Source organism: Condylostylus longicornis, unplaced genomic scaffold, assembly GCF_029603195.1.
Source record: "Condylostylus longicornis isolate FDR11 unplaced genomic scaffold, ASM2960319v2 ptg000194l, whole genome shotgun sequence".
In the NCBI taxonomy this organism is placed as follows: domain Eukaryota; kingdom Metazoa; phylum Arthropoda; class Insecta; order Diptera; family Dolichopodidae; genus Condylostylus; species Condylostylus longicornis.
In genome coordinates, this window is record NW_026578162.1 from 49318 (window position 1) to 70772 (window position 21455).

General features: G+C 29.1%; 2 protein-coding genes across 2 annotated transcripts; both read right to left on the bottom strand.

Annotated features, from left to right (window-relative positions):
- Positions 1–5106: 5106 nt before the first annotated feature.
- Positions 5107–6228, bottom strand: LOC129616386 (uncharacterized). Its single transcript, XM_055532009.1, has 2 exons — positions 6021–6228; positions 5107–5911 (listed from the first exon to the last, which is right to left on the bottom strand). The coding sequence occupies exons 1-2, from the start codon at positions 6226–6228 to the stop codon at positions 5316–5318; spliced, it is 804 nt and encodes a 267-aa protein (XP_055387984.1). The 3' UTR covers positions 5107–5315.
- Positions 6229–15639: 9411 nt separating this feature from the next.
- Positions 15640–16122, bottom strand: LOC129616389 (general transcription factor II-I repeat domain-containing protein 2-like). The gene has a single exon (XM_055532011.1). It carries the CDS (start codon positions 16120–16122, stop codon positions 15640–15642), a length of 483 nt encoding a protein of 160 aa, XP_055387986.1.
- Between the last annotated feature and the right edge of the window lie 5333 nt (positions 16123–21455).

Sequence of the window (21455 nt, forward strand, 5' to 3'; positions counted from 1 at the left end):
GTTTCATGAATCTGACTTTATTATTTTGCCGAATATAAAAAATTTGCTGTTGGAGTTGTATGGCAGCCACCCGAACCAGTGCAGCTATCCCATTATAATTTTTAAAGCATATGTAGAATATAATTGGACACATGTATACAAAATTTTATATTTATACCTTTATTAGTTTTTGAAATATTTAAAATAAACTCTTTGAGTTGTATGGCAGCTCCCCGAACCTGTTGTCCGAATTGGTCCAATAACAATAGGGCTCGTCCTTGGCACAAAAGAAAAAACTTGTGAAAGTTTGGTGTCGATTGCATTATTCGTTTTTGAGTTATCGTGCGATCGGACGGACGGACGGACGGACGGACGGACGGACGGACGGACGGACGGACGGACGGACGGACGGACGGACGGACGGACGGACAGACGGACATGTCTAAATCGACTCAGAATTTTACGCTGAGCAAGAATATATATATATGTCCATACCGCAGATGACTCCTTCAAGTAGTTACAAACTCCATACCAAAGTTAATATACCCTTCACGAAGTGCAGGGTATAAAAATTGAAAGTACTGAGCTTTTTCAAATAAAATAAATAACAACAAAAAAATAAATTGACGAACAAAATGTTGGTAGGATATAAAGTAAATGACCTGGAAATGATATAGTGCAGCAATTCATTTAAGCGAATGGAATGTTTCCTTAATAATGAGCTATAACTTATGTACCTATATCCAAAAAAGTGATTGTTAGGCAACCAAAATTATTTCTTTTAAAAATATTCTCTTTTAAAAAAGAAATCCTCCAAGTATAAGACTTTACAATGTTTTTGCTACGTTTCAAGTGGAGTTAATCGATATACAGGGAGTTTCGTATAAGGTGGTAAATAATTTCAGGGATGATTCTTTCATCATATTCCAGCAAGAAATTGCAAGGGCGTGGGGGACGCATTATTTTGTTTTCCGCAAAATTTCGAGTTTTTTAAAAAATTTAAACTAAAATTCTGACTTTGCTGAGGTTTATTTCCATAACTATAGCTCAAATCAAATCGATTGTAAGACCGAAAGAACAATTAATTGTCTCTAAAACAAACCTCCGTCGGTTATTTTATGTGCCATGCTTCCGAAGTTATAACCATTTATTTATATGCAGGAAAAATCTGGGACCTTTTTGCCAACAGGCGTAGCTCGAAAACGAATATATCTGCGCCAACCCCCTTTAATACAATATTTTACTAGAAATTCTTTAAATAATCATCTCTGAAATTATTTTCTATCTTATGCGAAAAACCTTTTATAATATTCGAACTGACTTAAATCACTTTATTAAAGTAATCCTCTTTTGCCCTTCAGCTTTATTTTTTTCTGTTTAGAATTTAAATTGATTTTGTTTTAGGCGGTTATAATCGTTTTTTACATATTCTTAATTTAGATTTATTGTTATAGTTTGTATTATGTTATGCGCTTTATCTGTGTATGAACAGATACAGGTTCTTCTTACAAGGGCTTCTACAAAATATTATTTGATTTGTGCTACATACTCTAGTAGCTCTAGTTTCACATTTTTAATTGAATTTTTTTCTGTAATATTTCTTTAGAATTTTTAAATGAAAGTTTATAAATTATACAACATAATTTTCTTTATTTTTCAAGTTTTAAATTTGTGAGGTAATAGAAAATCTCTAAATCCAAAAACAATTATCTTTTCCTTTCTTTCTCCTCCTTCTCTAAATAATAATTTGTGAACAAACGAATTATGTTTTATAGAGGCATTTAAGATGAACTATGATTGTAAATCATGATCTGCCACAGGTACACAAAAATTATGTGACCAAAAAGTGACTGTAGAATGATATTTTGAAAAGATTTATTTTTTTGCTTTTAAGGAAGTCACAAATTAATCTCATCCTAGTTAAGTGGCTTTCATTATTTTCTTACTTAAGTAAATGGAGCTTTGTACTTTTAGATAAAAAACGATAAAAAATAGAGTTGATCATGGCATCTCTGTGATACCCATCCGAACTTGTTATTTTACAAGGGGGAATAAATGACATAGCTATGGGTATGGAGCAAACAATGACTTACACTGGTCTTATTTAACAAGAATTGAAATTTTCAGAACTCGACACTGATTAAAAATGCATGTCTATGTCACAGATTTTTTTAGCACTACCAACATAGTGGTGAGTTTATAATACCCCTCGAACATACATTTGCACGGAAATGATAGTTGCCATGTTATACTATATTAATTTATGCAAAATTTCGGTACTGTATGTTCAACAGTTTCTAACATCTGACCAAAAAACTATAGAAGTTGTATGGCAGATAACACATAAAAGTCCCAATAATATACTTCTTACGCGAAAGCTCTATATTACAGCGTCAATAATTTCTTAAATATTATCAAATAAGTTTTAAAGTTGTGCGGCAGTTACTTGAATCACATTGTACTTAAACAGGATTCCGACATCTAGTTTTAAAATTTATTTCAGACCATTACTTCTTAGCGTTACAAACAGAAGGCAAATTTATAATCCCCTTCGAATATACGTTCGTACGGACATAACTACGGTTACATACAATATAAATCTTAATATCTATAAGCAATGTTTTAAGGAGTGTTACAGGTAAAAAATAGGTAAAAGGAATTAAACTACTTTCTTGTACTTGACTTACATATGAAAATTAAATCGTTTTTAATTGATACTTGTACATATTTGATTTCTGAATTGATTACAAAAATCATTTCATTCATATGAAGTGAACCGTTATAACTTTGAAAATTGTAAAAATATGATAACTGCATACACGTTGCAACCTGTAACCAACCAAAAATTTTGATTAACTCTACTTATGAAGACACAATAACTTTACTAATAATTGTTTTATAGAAGAGAAGGTTTCGAATAATATGCAAAGGTATATTTAGCAGTGCAAAGTTAAGTTTGAAAACTTTTGAATAGTTTGAAATAATTATTTCTTACGAGTGATGTGTATGCGAAAAAAATAAAATATTATTTAAAATAATAAAAAATTTAGTTGTTAAAAATTTTAACATTTTTTTTAAATTCGTTTATGATATTATTATAATAAATCGTTCATTACTTATTTACATGTTGTTTTCTTTTCGGATTATTTCATATGCGTCTCTTATTACATATTTAGATTCGAACCAAAATATCGAGGATATTTATAAGCATTAAAAATATCACAAAACAGGTAAGGTTTTAAAAAATACCTAAAAACCAAAAAACAAGATCTTTAAATCTTATGTAATAAACTTTTATGATACAGTTCATAAAGCAGTTTAATCTCAATTGAAAGACTAAGTTAAAAATATTTGATTCCGGTTGAGAGTTTTTTGCTCCATTTACCTAATCCCTGACAATTTTATTATCAATATAATTTTGCCTGCATAATATGCATATGTATACCTTATGTATACCTTCATTCATATATGATAGTCTTTATTAAACAATCGGTTAAAAGATTCACTTTTTCTTTCATTTGTTAACATTAAATTATTTTAAAAAAAGCCCAAGAATGAAAGCAGACAATAAAAAAAATATTGCAATATGATCAAGTGGAACAGGTTGTGATACAATATACTTTTTATGACGTTTTACAATGTTTACGATTTCTTATATAATTCTTTTGTGCAAAACACTTTTAAAAAGAAAAGAAAAAGTAAAAACCAAAAAAAAAGAACTAAATCAAAGCAAATATATCAACTACAATATCTGATCGGACTAGGTCACAATGGTCAAAGAAACTACTTACATTATTTTTATTCACACCGTTATAAAAATGAATAACAATCATATAAAGTAAGTGAAAAAGTAAAATATGGAGCAAAGTAATTACAAGTTAAAGGAGGTAACATTGAGCAGTCAAAGGTTATGTGCTTACATAAATAATGACTCATAAAAATAAAAGACATAATGAAATAAGAATTAAGAAAATTGAAAAAAAAAAAAATTTTTTAATGATGGTTCGTAGTTTTTTTGCTAGTGGAATATTTAATAAATTTTAAAGAGGTACCTACTTATGAAAGTTAATTATATACATATTTCTCTTTACATAAAATATGTATATAAATAAACCGTTAGAAGTAACGATATTTTAACATGAAATTTTTCACCATTTTTTTTATATAATTTAGTAAATTATATTTACTGGAACTTTTTGGACAATCTTTCATAATACCCTTAGAAAGTCAAGTTTTTATGTACATTACAAATTCAAACCTTTTATTTTACAAGACAGATACTCTTTAAATTGCAAATGTCAATATTGTAAACTTAGAAAAAAAACGGTAATTTTCTGGAAGATTTAAAAAGAAATTTAAAGAAAACTAACTAAAAATAAGTAATAATAGCATTAACCAGAGAGTTACTCTATAGATTTGCTGTATAGACATGCTCCACAGATTTAATAGTCTGCTAAGACGCACTTATTTGACAGGAATGATCAAATTTATTGAACAAAAAGGAACACTAGGTTCTTTTTACCTTTGTTTAAAACGATGGGAACTTAAAAGTGCTTACTTACTCATTTTAAAACAGATGTGTACGGTTTTACTTTAGTATTTTTGAGAAAACTACTTACTATTCGCTTTCTAGAAACATTCATTAAAAATTTAGCTTCTTAAAATTAAAAAGAAAAATATTTTTTTTTGATTTTTTGTTATTTTGTCACCGTCATTTTTTTATTGCAAAAATATAATAAAAAAATGAGTAATACAATTATTACAATCTTTTTTACAAAAGATTTTTCTACATATAATATACAATATTTTATCAGGCACCATTTATATCTATGCATATATGATGCTTTGTATTTACAATTTAAAATGTATAAAAATACATGATACATGAATATATATTTATGTTTATATATACATAGGTGTAAATTTTTTTATATTCTTATATGGTTTGCGTCTCACTGTTTTTATGAACTTAAATACTAATTAAAGCAAAAATTATTACTTATACAAAATTGAGAATAATTCTAAATAGAAATATTTATATACAAAAGAACAGTCATCTCGTTTCCAAAAAGCAAAGATAAAAAAATCCTTTATTTAGAGAATTATAGTAAGAGAATTGTAGGAAAAGGATTTTTTTAGTTTTTGTTTTTGGAAATGAGTTTTTCACAATTTTCGTTTAATTGTTTTTTTTTAGGTTTTTTTGCAAATGTTTTTTGTTTTTCTTTTAAATTCGGTTATCATTTCGTTTTTTTTTTCTATAAAAGGACTAGCTAATAGCTTCACATATTTTATTGCAGCTTTTTGTTTTTTTATGTTCGTTATCGGCTTGATTGAATTTAATATGGTCCCGATTTACCAGGTGGCCCATAAGATGTTGATGGTCCTGATCCTCCGCCAATATCATTGCCACCAATATCACCACCGATACCAGTACCACCGCCAATTCCACCACCTATTCCCCCACCAATTCCACCACCAATTCCTCCACCAATTCCACCTCCAATACCGCCACCTTCCTTTTGTGTTTTGTACTTAATAAAGTAAACTTCTGGTTTAGATGGTTGAGTTGGAGCAGCAGTTGGAATAACAATATCAGGTTGTTCATCGGGTTTCTTAACCAAAACATAAACCAATGTTTTTTCTTCGTTTTGTGGTGCAACTGGAATAATTGGTTGTTGGTAAGATGGTGGAGATGGTGCTTTAATGAAAATAATTTTATAATGTTTTTGAGATTGAGCTTGAGGCAAAGGTCTTTGTGGGCGAATTTCTTCTTGTTCTGGGGGAGGTACATGCACATATATGTGTTTTTGAACTAAAGTACCGCCACCACCACCTCCAAATCCACCACCAAAACCACCACCAAAACCACCACCACCTCCACCTCCACCGCCACCTCCAAAGGATCCACCTCCAAATCCTCCTATTCCGGATCCTATAAAATATAAATTATTTTCATTATTTTAATTGTCTTTTTTAAATTCTTTAGTACTAGAAATATTTGAATATTATAAAAAATTGTATTATCTAGAATATATGAGTACCTCCGAAACCGCCACCACCTCCAAATCCTCCACCTCCGGATCCTCCGTGGCCACCACCGCCGAAACCACCACCGGATCCTCCACCATGGCCACCGCCACCGAAACCACCACCACCACCACCGGATCCTCCGCCAGGACGATAGTTATATCCAGCTTCCGGCCTGGCGGCGACAAGTGTTAAACAAGATAATAAAATAAAACTTTTCATTATGCGTTTGTTGAAATCAAAAAATAGTAATTGAAAAGCAAACAAAAATGTTTTTATTTTATAAAGTTTCTAATAGTTTCGGTAACACCAATATTTTTTTTTATTTTTTTAAGCGCTTATTTAAAAGCGAAAGATGTTTACTAATCTAGCTTGAATTATGAACTGACATATCATTCGACTTGTAACTCCAATTTATATCAACAGAAAGAAAATTTTTAATCAGAAAATATACGTACATAATTTTAAAAGTGGAAAGAAAATGCTGCTGCTGACGGCTCCAATTCACTCTCAGTTTCATTTAAAATACTTTTTTTTTTTCTTTTATTTTAATACTTTTTATTTTCCTCCTTCATAATGAAAATAATGTTAAATTAAATTTAAAACTGTAAATATGTGAATGTGATTGTGTGACACTATACCATAAGTTGTAAAATCTTGGAAAAATAAAAAAAAAATACTAAAAGAAAATCCGAAAAAAAACTAAAGAGCACCTGAAAATAAACAAATGAACGGCGATGGCGCATTTTACATAACATGGTTCATCATCAATATAACCATGATAATCACAATTCACAACCACTAAAATAACTGTAAATAGTATAGTATAGCAATGGTACAAAAAGAATTCAAAATTTAAGAGCGTGCTCTGGGCTTTGTAAATGTTTTGCTGAAGATAGTACAAGATGTTTTCATTTACTTTTTATCATTTTCTTATTTTTGGGATTATAAATAAAAGGAAAAGAGGAAAATCTTTTAGAAATTACCTAACTCGAAATGGAATGATGATACATTAAAAAGCACAACGACAAAAAAATGATAATAATTATTATGAAGCTATGAATACGGGGATGAAGCGAAACAATAAAATAAGTAATCGAAGAAAAAAACTTCGTCTTCAATACAAAATCTCATAGTTTCGAGAAATAATAAATATAATAAAGCATTACGAAGAGATGATGCGAAAACTACCTTAAGAAAAAAAAGGAAAATATACAGTTAGTTAGACTGTTTAATAAAAAAAAATATAAAAAGAAACATAAAACGGTTATTGTACGTTCAATTCACGAAACGAGGAAAACTGACATTCACTTTTTAATTTTTTTCTTTTGTATTTTTCATGAGTTCCCAAAGAAATTGGCGTCCAATTTGATATTACAATATTTTTTCAAAAACAAAAACAACAAACAAAGAAATCACATTATAATAAATGAAGATTTTAAAATTCCTCTAAACATGGAAGGGTTTTTTCATACTTTTCTTTTCTTCTTCTCTATGTATGTACATTTAAACATTTCCGCAAAGATTAAATTCAATGCACTAATGGTAATTTTTTGTCGGTAACACAAAAAATAGTGAACAAGAAGAGAAAAACTAACTCTTTAGGTACCGTTATAATATTAGACATTATTGGAATTCACTTTCAATTATGTTTTTATTTTTTACATATATTTTGTTGCTATATAAGAACTACTACAAGAGTTAACAATACAAATCTTTGAGAACATATATATGTTTGTATAACAGCTGTAATTTAAAACTTATAAAATTAATAGTGTAATTTACTACCTTATTACAGAAAGCTCCAGTTGATTGTGAGGAAAAACTTTTTCTATGAGCTCTGAATTCCAACAATATGACGTAAATATGTAATAAACGAATCAAGTTTGTGATTGACTAACTTTGTTTTGTAAATTAAAGTGGTCTTCAACGAGAAACAAAATGTATAGTTGAAGTGAATATGCAAAAAAGTTTGATATGAGAGTTCAGTTTTGATAATTCAAAGAATTGTTTTTCACATCTTATTAGGACGCGCAAAAAGCATAATTGATATTAAATTAAAGTAATATATGTATGTATATCTACACATTAGCTTATTTATGTATATCTACATATTAACTTATTTTCCAGGGCTCACGAAAAATTTAAATATATATATGAACATAATAGCAACCGTTTTTATGCTATGTATATTCAGCCTATAAAAGTCACAAAACCGTATAAAAATCCACAGGCTTTAGAAGATTTCAGATCCGTTAACTATACCTCTACGCCTTTTGTCTTCGGAGGAAAAAATGTTGAGCCGACTTTCGAAGAAAAGCTTAATATTGCATATCAAAAATTATGCATAATATTGCATATCATGGAAAATGTGACTCATTAAATTCCTGAAAAACAAAAAATTTTAATACAAGTTTTGCTTCTTGCCTTTGAGTTGAGTCGCTTTGTTTCTTAGCTAGTATTTAAAAAAAAATATTTCCTTGAAAGGCCAACGATAATATGTATAATGTTATAAATATATCTCTAATATTTTATCTCAAAAGACAGATAGAGTTTATCCCCAAAAAATGGATAAACAATGGACGGAGTGAAGGTTAAACTTTCTGTTAGGCAAAAATCTTGGATTTAGTTGGACCCCATTGCTTTGTTTCAATATTAGTAAAAATAGTAATCTAAGTAATAATTAAACTTGAATCATCTTTGTTTAAATAATTTCAAATATCGCAGGATATAAACACTTCTAATCCTAGAGAAGATGTATGTAAAGAAACGATTTACTCTATGCTTACTTTAATTTATTTAAATTTTTTAAATAATTAAATTTGTTTACTTGTTTTCTTTGAATTCGCTGATAGTAGAAACTGTATTGTGAAATTCTATTGTTTCTATTAAAGTGTATAACCATACGCCTTTATGTTGAAACTAGGTTCAAATTTCATTAATCAAAATTGTCAAGCTTTTTGCATCTCTAATTTTGTACAGTTAATCAATGATATCTCCAATTAATACAGTTAACCTGCAACAAAAAGATATGTAAACATTTTTTTGCGAAATAATATTGTTTTAAGATATATTTGTGTAGAAAATCTTGGGCGGTGCATAGACTTAAGCAGGTGACAGACGCGCAGATATTGTAAAAGTAATATGGACATTTTTCGAAAAGTTTGAAAAAATGGCAACATATAAAAATGTTATGTAGCTAATTTATGTTAATTAGCTAATTTATTGTTTAAACAGACAGAATTAATTATAAAATTTCAAAGAAAGTTTATTGTTTTCCAAAATGTTGTTGACAATTTTGATAATACCCTGATTCTATTAAATAAATTATATATACAAGCTGGAATGGAATATATATACAAGCTACCTGACAGATCTTAATTTAGCTGAAAATGGTTTGTTTACGTTTCTTTAACAATGATTTCTCGTCATGTGAAATTTGATTACAATATCTCTAAAATTTATTGTATACGGTTGACAAAAAGTTGATTTATGGGTTCAGGGGATATACTTTTAGCAGGTATAAAAATAAACTTGATTTCTTCAGATTGTACTTATATTTATGTACCATTCTCATTGAAAGATTCATACCACACTCTCAAAAGTTTAATTTGAAAAATACTTGATTCAAATATAGAGCAATTTACATTTTCTGGATAAACACACAACAATACTTATACAAATGTATGTATAGCATATAATTTTTTGTATGTATTATCAAAAGTAAGTACTGGATTCAACTTAACGAATCTATATTGATACGCATGAAGAAGTCTGAAACCAGACCTTCAAAAACTTAAGTCTCGTTTAAGGCATAAAAAAATGTTAATGGAAAGGTGTGGAAATGGAATATTTTGTGCTAAGTTTGTTTTATAACGTTACTGTCTTTCAGCGTATATATATTAAAAATTAAATAAGTAACGTGCATAATAAATGCAAAATTAAAAGTAAAGCATTTCAATGGAATTTTACGGTTTTTTTCGTTTTTGGATTTTCTGCTGCGTATTATGTCCAACTTGAACTTTTGCAAGACTCGTTGATTCTTAAAATCCCAATATAGTTTTAATTTTAGTAAATGAAATCCAATGAACTTTTGAACTAAATTAAAAATTATAAAATAATTGATAACAATCTTGATATAACTTGGAACGGTGTACAAACATACATACATATGTATGTATAACCTTCAATATAGTGGACATACAAATACATACGTACATGCAACATAATTATTTATATTATGATTTTGAGTATTTATATAATTGTGTTTACCGCATTGATTAAAACGTATAACTTTTGATTAAAATTTTTTTTCAATCACAAATTTATAAAGTACCGTCATTCGTGTACGTACAAACAATGTAGGTACATATATACTTACGTATGCCAAGTATGAAAAAGAAAAATTACTGAAAAGAGTGAAAGTAACCATGTAAGATTATTAGCTACCAATAACAAAATACTTATTAACTTGTGTCAGCATGACAAAATTAAAACAAAAATAAAAAAATAATCAAAAATTAATTTATAAGAGTGTTAATTTATACAAAATAAATTCGGTTCAAACCGAGGGTTTATAAAATAGCACTTTTCCCTTGAATAAATCAAAGTACTTTTCCTTAAAAGCAATCCAATCTACTAGCTACCTATTTGAATTATTTTTATTAATATAAAAAATTTATCATGTTATTGCATACATTTACGATATGATAAAAAGGAACTGAGACAAACGTTGTCAAATGTTTGTCATAATGGTCAAATTCAATACTTAAGCAAGCTGGTTAAGATAAATTTTTTTTTTTTCTACTAGGTGAAAAAATCTCGAAAGACGAAGAAGGACGGCTCTATCTGCCTTTTCCTCAGACAGCGGGAGAGCGTGACTCCTACCTTAAAAAATCACCTAAATTCTGAACGGATAAAACTGGTCCTACAAACCAACTATTACCTCCGCGCTAAATTTCGTGTTAAATCGAATGGTCTTGTTCGTTTAAGTCTTCCTTGACGAGCCCTGTGCCTTGTAGCACAACTCCTAAATTCATCCACAACCAAAGGAATTCCTAATGCCCCGTAGAACTTTATTCTGGAAGGTTTGAATTTTGTTAATGTGAGTCTTCTTGGCACAACCCCACAGTTGAATGCCATATCGCCGTATTGGTTTAATGATTTGGTTATAAATTAATATCTTATTATCAGTTGCCAAATTGGACCTACGACCTAGGAGCCAATAACTTTCTCTATATGTATTTATTTTCTAATTCTTATGCTTCTTCTTTATATGCTCTTTCCACCTTAGCTTGACATCTAAAGGCATACCTAGGTATTTTGCTGAGTTATGGATTGCTACGTTCGTTCCATTTACGTTAATTTGTGATGGATTTACTATTTTCTGATTGGTGAAGTTTATGTGAACCGATTTTGTTTCATTCAACTTCACCCTTCAATCTCTAGTCCACTGGCTTATTTTGTGAATTGCCTCCTGTATTTTTTTTGTCGAATCGTCAATGTTCGCTCCTACGGCCAATATTGCAGTATCGTCAGCAAAAGTGGCTGTCGTAGCATTTTCTATTTGTGGCAAATCACTCGTGTAAAGCAGGTACAACGTTGGGCCCAATATAGCGTGGAGTATTCAGGATCTTGTTTAATTCTAAATAATCTATCAGCTAAGTAAGATCTCAAAATTTCTACTCAAAATGACGATGGTAACATTTGCATATAAGGCCCCTGTGCCACACCCTGTCGAATGCCTGTGCTACGTCTGGAAACATAGAAGAGCAGATTTCTTTATTTTCCAAGCTTTTTTCTATAATATTAAATATTCTATGGACCTGGTCTATTGTAGAATGGTTTCTTCTAAAATCAAATTGATGGTTCGGTATTAGGCCCCTATTTTCTATTATTGACTTCAATCTCCTTAATAGCAGCTTTTCAAAAAGCTTAGACATTATTGGTAACAGTGAAATGGGTCTGTAAAACTTTGTTTCCCTCAAGGATTTCCCGGGTTTGGGCACCATAATTACCTCCGCGACTTTCCAAACACAAGGAACATACCCAAAATCCTTAGCTGCATTCATGATTTTCGTCAGATGTTCGAATGCCTTGTCTGGTAGCTCTCTCAGTACTTCCGCAGTAATAAGATCAAAACCTGGCGATTTTTTCAACTTTAGGAATCTTATCTCTTCCACAACCTCTAATTGAGTAAGTGGAGCTATGCTGTCTGCTTCAATTGCGATAGATTCTACCAAACTTACATCTGAGGTTATTCCGTTTGGCGTGAATATGCTTTCCAAGTGATCAGCAAACAATTCGGCCTTCCCTATATTGCTTCTCGCCCAACTGCCATTTGCTTTCATCAGTTGCGGAGCGTGCCTAATCAGTCTCTTTTTGCCCTCTGCCGCCTTCCATAAGGAATAATTCGTTTCCCTCGTAGCTGACAAGTTCTTTATATAATTTTCGTATGTTGCCGATTTAAATTCTTGGATTTTTCTTTTAAGCACCTGGGAAAGTCTGTTTAAAACAGTTTTATTATCAGGGTGACGCGAACGCTGCCATCTACGTCTGGCCCTTCTCTTTTCACCTACTAAATCAGTTATTTCTCGAGGATAGCTATTTGCTGTCATTTTGTACTTTGACATTTTTGGATTGTTTCATGCAGCTCTTTGTATGATTTTAATAAATCCTTTTAACTCCACATCTAATTGCTCTCTTGATTGTATATTAATATTTACGTCAATATTGTTTATTATTTCGTATCTAAAGTTCACCCAATCTGTAGTGCTATTGGTTAAGATAAATAATTATATTTCTCGATGTTACAGTATTTATTATTAGCTTTTTATTAGTTCCTAAAAATCTGCTAAAATTTATAATTTATAACTACGAGTATATTCATATAGCTTTGAAACAAAAAATTAACTAGTATCCACTTACAATATAGGTCACTATTTGATTTAAAAAAAAACGACAAATTTTAAATTGATAATTCTAATATCTTAAAAAGTAAATTAATTTAGAAACAAAATAACACAAAATTCAAATTATGGGCTTATAATATATGGTGAATTCAAGAAATCTTCGAATTATACCGTACATTAACAAACATAAAAGGAAGTACGCAATTCTGTCAAAATTTCACGAATTTTATTTTGATAGTTTTATTAAAAAGTAATCTAATGCGGTCAGCATATTACCGACTGCAATGTGTATTGTCTAGTTAAGTGAAAATGTTAGAATATTATAAAAATACTTCTGTCTAATTTAAAGGGCATTAATTAAGCTTTTGGTTAACATACCTAGAAAAATGTAAATTTGGATCTTAGTAGAGTTTCGCTTTGTGCCATCCGAATTCGCTGAAATACTCGTCAGTTATTTTCGGTAACTACCAGAACTCAAATAGCGAATTGCAATAAATTTCATCAATTAAAATTTATTATGTTCATTGTTTTAACACTCTAAATTTAAATATTAAATTTCAAGGAAATTGGTTGACTATTTCTCTTTATATTGGCAAATATGTAAAATTGGCTCGCAAAAAAGCTTAGTTCCTAAGGCCTGATATATCTTAAAAGTTGATCAATCCATGACATAGTAAAACAAACTCACATATAAAATTTCATGAAAATCGGTTCAGTCGAACTTGAGATGCACGTGTACACACACAGACAGACAGACCCACCGAAAACTCGACATTCAAAATTTGTTGCCATCACACCTACCTTATTGTATATAATGCGGTCAAAGCATAATTATATTAAAGCATTATTATAATAACAAAAATTCTGATGTGGTCACTAAACCGATCGCAAGGGATATTATCTTGGTTAACAAAAATATTGCACACCATCATGAAATTATTCATTAAACACGTCGCTCAAATTTTAAGGACCCCAGATTTAAAATAACGGCAGAAATGTTTCAAAACGTTCTGGGCGACCTAGGCGACAGATTTATATTGAGGGGTGACTTCAATGCCAAGCACACCGATTGGAGTTCAAGACATACATCAACTAGAGAAAGAGAGGACGGCAATTGGCGGCGCAGGGTGCCTTTTAACTGCGAAGCCAACGTATTGGGCGACCGATGTTAATAAATGTCCAGATTTAATAGATTTCTTCATAAGAAAACGGATTGCGAAAAACTTCATTGAGGTACATGATAACTATGATCTTAACTCCCGTCATTCGCTGCTTATTCTTAAACTTAAAAAAGACAAGGCAAATGCGTTTGCGAATCATTTGGCCGATATATTCCGTCCACATGACGTTCAGGACGTACATGAAAATGAGGAATCTGCTCTTGTTGAATATAGCGTGACTATTCCGCTTGTCAAGGAAAGATATTTTATAGAGGAAATCAAGACTCTTAAATCTAAAAAAGCTCCGGGCTTCGACCTAATAACGGCCGATATTTTGAAAAAATGACCCTAATAAATGCATGTATAAGGTTTAATTACGTGCCTGACATTTGGAAAGGATTATTTGGCAGAAATAATTATGCTGCACAAATTTGGTAAACCTATAGACAAGGCGACTTTTTATAGACCAATCTCATTGTTGTCGATGATTTCAAAACTGCTAGAGAAACTTTTATTGAGAAGACTTCAGTCTATAATAGAAAGTAAAAAGTTAATTTCGAATCATCAATTTGGTTTTCGCCGGAACCACTGAGTCATGAATCAGATTCATAGAATAACTGACCTAATATAAAATTCACTGGAAGAAAAAACAACATGTTATATCATATTTTTGGACGTAGCCCAGGCCTTCGTTAAGGTTTGGCATTGTGAATTAATAAAGAAACTTAGGCAATTACTACCAAGGCAGTATGTTAACGTGCTCGAATCTTATTTGACTAATAAGGTATTTCGAGTTAAACAGAAAGATGAGTACTCTTCTCATTGAATGCTTAAAAATTTAAATTACTGGCTCGCAGTCAAAGTCCAGTTCCTGACACCTGAAATCTTCGAAGATAAAATATAAAAGTTCGTTTGGAGCACTTTTTTTCCAATTGTTTTTGGAAAAGTGCCAAAAACAAACGAATCTGTACAAAATAGTATATATTTGTAATTTAAACGCAATTACATTTTTTTATAGAACAATATGTGAGTACAGTGTACATACATATGTATGTATGCTCATTACATTACATATATGTATGTACATTGCAGATGTACAAACCTAAAGCAGATAAGGAAAAAATAATCAATTTTGAAGATTCTTAAATAAAAAAATATTTTACAAATTTTCTGAACGCATTTAGAAAATTTTTATACATCAAAAAAGATGCTATTAACGCGAATGTACATAAGCGGGGTAATTTCACTTGTATCTGTACTCTAACTATATTTACATTATTACATGACTCGTTTTTCGACCCAACTTCATTAAATACAATTGATTAGTTTAGATCAGGGATGGGGAACCTTTTCTCTATATAAGGCCAAATTTTAGTCAATGCAAAGTCAATCAGGCCGCAAAGTTTAAAAAAAGTCCAAAGGTTATAAATTTTTGCTTTGTGTAGGTTGATGAAACCAAAATTATGTCAGAATATAAAAAATAACATAAAACAGTTTATTTCATAAATAAAAATAGATAAGTAAGTATGTACATTATTAATAAAATAATATGGTTCATTATTTCAATGACTTTTCTGTGATTGTTTGTTGCTCGATAACAATTTTATATTTGGTTCCAGCCTCGTTGTCTTCAATCTTAGTTGGTCTTCCAAATGAGCGTTAGTTAATTGGGATCTCAAGCAGTATTTAATTTGCGTCATATGTGAAAATGTTGATTCACAGCAATAAGTTGTGCCGAAACAGGAGAGGATACGACGAGCATGTTCACGAAGTTTTGGGTAATCAACGGCATTCTTCCATATTTCAATTGGATTCTTCTTATCGTTGAAGAGAGATTTAAATATTTGATCTTCTGATAATTCGATTAATTCCATTTGCAAATAATCAGTTGCCTTCAAAACATCTAACAAGTGTGGTTGAAATACCAGCTGCAGTGTGGTGTCATGTTGTTCAAAATCTTTAAATCTATCGTTATATTCTTCAATCAAGCAGTCTAAAACACCTTTGTATTCTTTAATAACGCAATTTCGTAAAATGTTAGTCATATCCTCTTCGTCGCATATCTTATTAAAATTATTGAAAAAGTTTACTAGCGTGGCGGTGGCATACAATTATTCTGAAAGAAGCCCGGACATAGGATTCAAATATTAATATGGGTTTGTTTTCAAACAAATGTGTATGTAAATTTTGAATCCAAACGTTGTTAGAAATTTCATGGCTTTGAATTTTCCAATTTTTAGTTTTCAAATTTGAAAGTTTATGTGCACGGTTTATTTTTCTAAATGTTTGATTTGTTTTCGAAAATTTGGCAGCAAAATTTTAATTTTTAAGAAATATAAGAAATAAATTTTTTTAAGGACAAAGGCCACTAAAAAACAGTTAAAAGGCCGCAGGTTCCCCATGCCTGGTTTAGATGTATAAAGTGACCATGTGTTTGAACCATGGGAAATCCGATCTTATTTAATGAACATTTATTAAATACATATCGTATATCTTTATTATTACAAACAGTATTATTATTATTACAATTGTTATTACAAACACTCACAGGTAATTTTTGTTCTTGATATCATATACAGATTTATAATTAAAGATCAGTACACTATTTAGCAAATCATGAGTTTTATCGATTTCATTTTATGAATGATTTATTTTTTGGTTAGTCAAAAATTTTGGTTTTTGCAAAAAACATTAATGTTTTCGAATTTAAAAGCTGGAAAATCAAAGTGTTTTATCATAGGAACATAAGCTTAAAATTATAACCTTTTTCAGGAGGGTACAGTATAGAAGCTTTTTAAAGTTACAACAAAACTTAATATTGGTTACAAAATTTATTAAATTTCACTAAAATAAAAAGTAAAATTAAGTTAAAATAAATAATTTATTCATGAAAACAAAAAATCCAAATTAGTGTTTTTATTTATGTGTTAATAAAAATATGAACAATCGAATGATTTCAAACATTTTTAATGTTAATAATTTAATTGTGTTCAATTGCACTAAAAATTTATTTATGATAAAATCTGCAACATAAATTAAATTTAAATAGCACTATGTCATTTTTATTACCAAAAATATGTTTGGAGAAAACGATCTATAGAAGTTAGCGGTTTGCTAATTAATTAATTATTGTTTTCTGTTTTTATAAATATCAAAAGAAGACACATAAATTGTGGTAAACTATAGAAACTTTGCGCAGACGTTGACTGAGAATATGTCAATATATATGTCAATATTTTCAATCAATGGAAAAGGTTAATTAATAAAATCTGTAATACATAACGCAAGTAACACATAATTTAAGTTGATTAAACAGTAATTGCAGTAAGACTAATTGATTATACCAGTATTAGATTTGCAAGTAGAATAAAATTTCTTTGTACAGTGTTAAAAGGTTTGCTATATAAATTTAAAAAATATCAAATAAAACTCGAGCAGCAATATGATGATTGTGAAGATATGCATGATGTTTTCAATTTGATGTTTCTTTTTGTAATTTTATAAAAAAAAATAGTTGAAACGCCCGATTGCTGCGATTTCCGAAGAAAGGGAGTGGCGTTTTTTTATTTGTTTTTTCTAGTGCTTTATGCGAATGTATAAAGATCTTTTTTTTGATGCCAAAAATGGTTATATTAAAATTTTGCTTATGTTTAAGATTACCGGCGAGCTTAAGGCCTTCCTCTTGATCACCAATTGTATTTAAATAACTTTCTTCTTAACTCTACAAAAAGCTATCAAGTATCTGTATACTGTATATAGCGTTAGGACATGTTTTTGTGTTGGAATTTCGATCACAGAGCTAATTTTCAAAAATCTTACTGAACAAAAGTTTTAGATCTCGTAGACATATTTTCAACAATACACCGTGTGATCAAATTTTTCGACTTTCAATTTTAGCACAACAAAACTCAAAGGATTTGAATTTTCAATAACTTTGTATATATATATTCTGCCAGTAAGTGTTTTTAATTTTTTAAAAATAAAAATAGGAGAAAGTAAAAGTAATATCTATGGAGGTGAATTTTATGAACCTGGGTAGGATCTTTACCTACCTGAGTTAAAATTATTTAAAAAGTGCAGAGAAAAGGCAGAACTTAGAAAAAATTAATTTTATTATAAAGTGCACAGCATAAAAAGTTGATGTCGAACTGTTCATTTGTAATCAAATTTCATTCGATGTTGTGACTCGTTATTACAACTATAATTTCATACTTACTCTGTGTGACTTGGCTTATTAACTGTAGACAATAATATTCTCTTTCATTGCAAATTTTTAACCAAATAATTCTATTTTGGAGTAGTTGCCAAAGCAACAATTGAAGAGTTATAACCACAAACTTCGAACTAACTAGGGACATTTTCCAGTTTCACACACAATATATTAAGGATTTACATGATCATCTATACATATATATAATGTTCACTATATAGCTATTTCCTTTTCAAATGCGGATGAATTCCAAATATGAGACTACAAAAACCTGGATACATGTATATTATGTAGTCACGTTTTGAAAAATATTACCATTTGTTATTATGAAAATAATTATAAAATTGTTTTGAAAAATTGCATATTAAAAGGGTTATAAAAATTTTATAAAAAAAAAATAAAGTTGATCATACCAATGGTTTGTAAAACAGCACTTTCCTCTTTTACAAGTAAAAATACAATCTAGCTATTAACATTCTAATTAAAAATTATTTAACTTTTACGTTATTTAAATGAATTTCATTTATATACTGAAACATATAAAAGATTGTATGCATGTAGGATGAGGTAAAAATAACATTGAAATCGTTTTTTACACAATACCCCAAATTAAGGGATAATTGCGTGAATTCAGGAAAATAATTATATTTTTTGATGGCATGGCATTAATCGTCAGCTTTCACACTTACAGAAATTTGAAAAAACTTGAAGTTTCGGAAATATAAGGTGCGAAAAATCAAATTTTCCAAATTTCAAGCAGCTATAATTTAAGAAAGGGTGGAGGTGGAAAAAAATTTTCTTCTAACGAAGTAAATTATTTATTAATATCTCAAAGTCGCTCAGACTCTTACAACCTGCTTGCTAGACGAAAAACGATATCAAATATTCGAAAAAAACGGGTTTTAGATAACGGTTAATTGCGGCCATTTTGCCTTTTAATATTTTATTATGCTGTGCCGCGGTAGAAAAAGTCCGACACTACTTTTCTGCGTTAACAAAATTTGAAAAATGTTTATGGTTTCCTTAAAATAAGTAGTCAAGAAATGGCATTTTATGTCTTGAGGGGGGAGATATGTAAAAATTTTCTTTTACGGGAATAAATTTCTAGCAAAGATCTATGTACATATGCAATTTCAGCTCTCTATCATAAAAGATATAGAAGTTTTGAAAACGCGTCTACGGACGGATAGACAGAGTGAAACTAATGAGCACTCAAAATTATTTTGAAAATATGCGTGCGTATATATCTATATGTTTTTATATAAAGAGGAAATATATAAGAGTTGTAACTGTTATTTTAATACGCTACAAAAACTTAATGTTTACCATTTCCATGGTGTATTTATTTCTTAAAATATGAGTGCATTTTTGTTATTGATGAATATAAAATGAGAATAACAAAGCAAGGAAGCGATATAAACATAAAAAAGAACCTGTGATCTGCGAAATTGCTTTTGTGTTTTTGGAATGAAGCTAAAGTAAATAAATGTAAATTTATGTGCATAGACCTACAGTATATATATACATATTGTATAAGCAGTAAGGGTATATTTACTCCCAAAAATTATTTATTGTTTCATGAATATAATCAACGGAAGATCTTTTCATCTTAGATCATTTTCTAAACTGAGTTGGAAATTTATGTATCATTCATTTAAAAGATGGAAGAGTTGAAAAAGTTGAAAAATGTTAAATTACTGTTAATATAGTTTGATGCTAATACACAAATGGAATAAAAAATAAGAAAGTAAAGATAATAAATTAATTCGATTTTTATTGACGTTAAGATTTTAAAATCATATAGCAAAAATGTAAATTAAACATTTACTTGTACAAAAACATAATCCGTAAAATTATAATGTATTTGCAAATGTTACCTGAATGTGTAACATATGTATGTATATAGGGTCTTTGATAACAGGCATCATTCAAAAATACAACGTGAAAGTTGTTTTCGTTTTTGAAAAAATATGGAGCAATCAGCCAATTAAAAATCCCAAATAATGTTTTTTAACATTAATCTTAAATTTCATCGTCGTCAATTTTGTTTACTTAAATATTTTTCAATTTTAAAGTGTGCTTTATTACTAAAGATTATCCATTAAAAAATTGTACTTTCTTCTGCTTGAGAGCAGTGAAGACTTCACTAAACCGTATGATAAAATTGTTTTCCAAATTTATAAACTACAAAAATTATTGATATTACTTTTATACAGAATTTATATTAGTATAAAAAGTACATTTGAAATTCACATTTACAAAAGTTAATTCACATTTGACACCCTGTACTACCGAAGACTTAATTAAGATTTAAGTTTTCAAAATTTCTTGCCCGTCATTTTTTTGTTTATGGATTATTATTGAATTACTGCATGTTTAACAATTTTTTATTACTTAAGTCCAAGTCTTTAAATTGCTTAGCAATTTGTAGTTTTTTATTGGGTGGCTATTGTCCCTTACAGTATGTTTCCTTTCAATCTTTTTTACGAATTTAATAGTATCTTTTATGTATAGTATAAGTATTGTATAAAATTATCCAATCAAGTAACAAGAGAAATTATATTTGTCTTCCATTGATAAAACATACATATGTACATACTATGAAAATAAGTTTTAGATGATGCAAACATAAAGACCTTCCTTATTCCATGCAAGTAATTTTTTTGATGAAGAAGGAATACATAATGTTATTACATATGTATGTATGTATGTACATTCATATGTACATATTATGTTTGCAGAGAATTTTGATAATTTTTAACACCTCTTCAGAAAAGCACGGATTTAAATTTGGAAAACGGGATTTGGTAAATATTCCTAAAATAATTTACTTTAGTTAATAAAACCAATTATTAATGTACATATAAATACTTGTGTACATACATACATATGTATATGTATATTTACTTTTATGTGGTTTCTGCGGAATCATTAAATAAAAGTTGTACGATTTTGTCAAAATCGCAAAAAAATTAAATTTTAATTTAATTTTTGACGAATTGCATCTATTTTTTTTCAAAAATTTTGTATTATTTGACATTTGAGAACTTAAAAATTTTGATGTATGTATTATTTATTCTATAAAAATATAAAAACATATTGTTGTATTGTATCGAAAAATGTTTTTTTTCATAACACTTCAGTGTTAATAAGATCACTGACAAAACA

What these genes read in the sequence shown, in the direction of transcription:
- LOC129616389 (XM_055532011.1), bottom strand. Translation starts at nt 16,122, where the DNA reads ATGACTAACATTTTACGAAATTGCGTTATTAAAGAATACAAAGGTGTT.
- LOC129616386 (XM_055532009.1), bottom strand. Translation starts at nt 6,228, where the DNA reads ATGAAAAGTTTTATTTTATTATCTTGTTTAACACTTGTCGCCGCCAGG. An exon ending in AGGTGGTGGCGGTTTCGGAG is followed by an intron (nt 5,912 to 6,020) that starts GTACTCATATAT and finishes TATATTTTATAG; the next exon opens with GATCCGGAATAGGAGGATTT.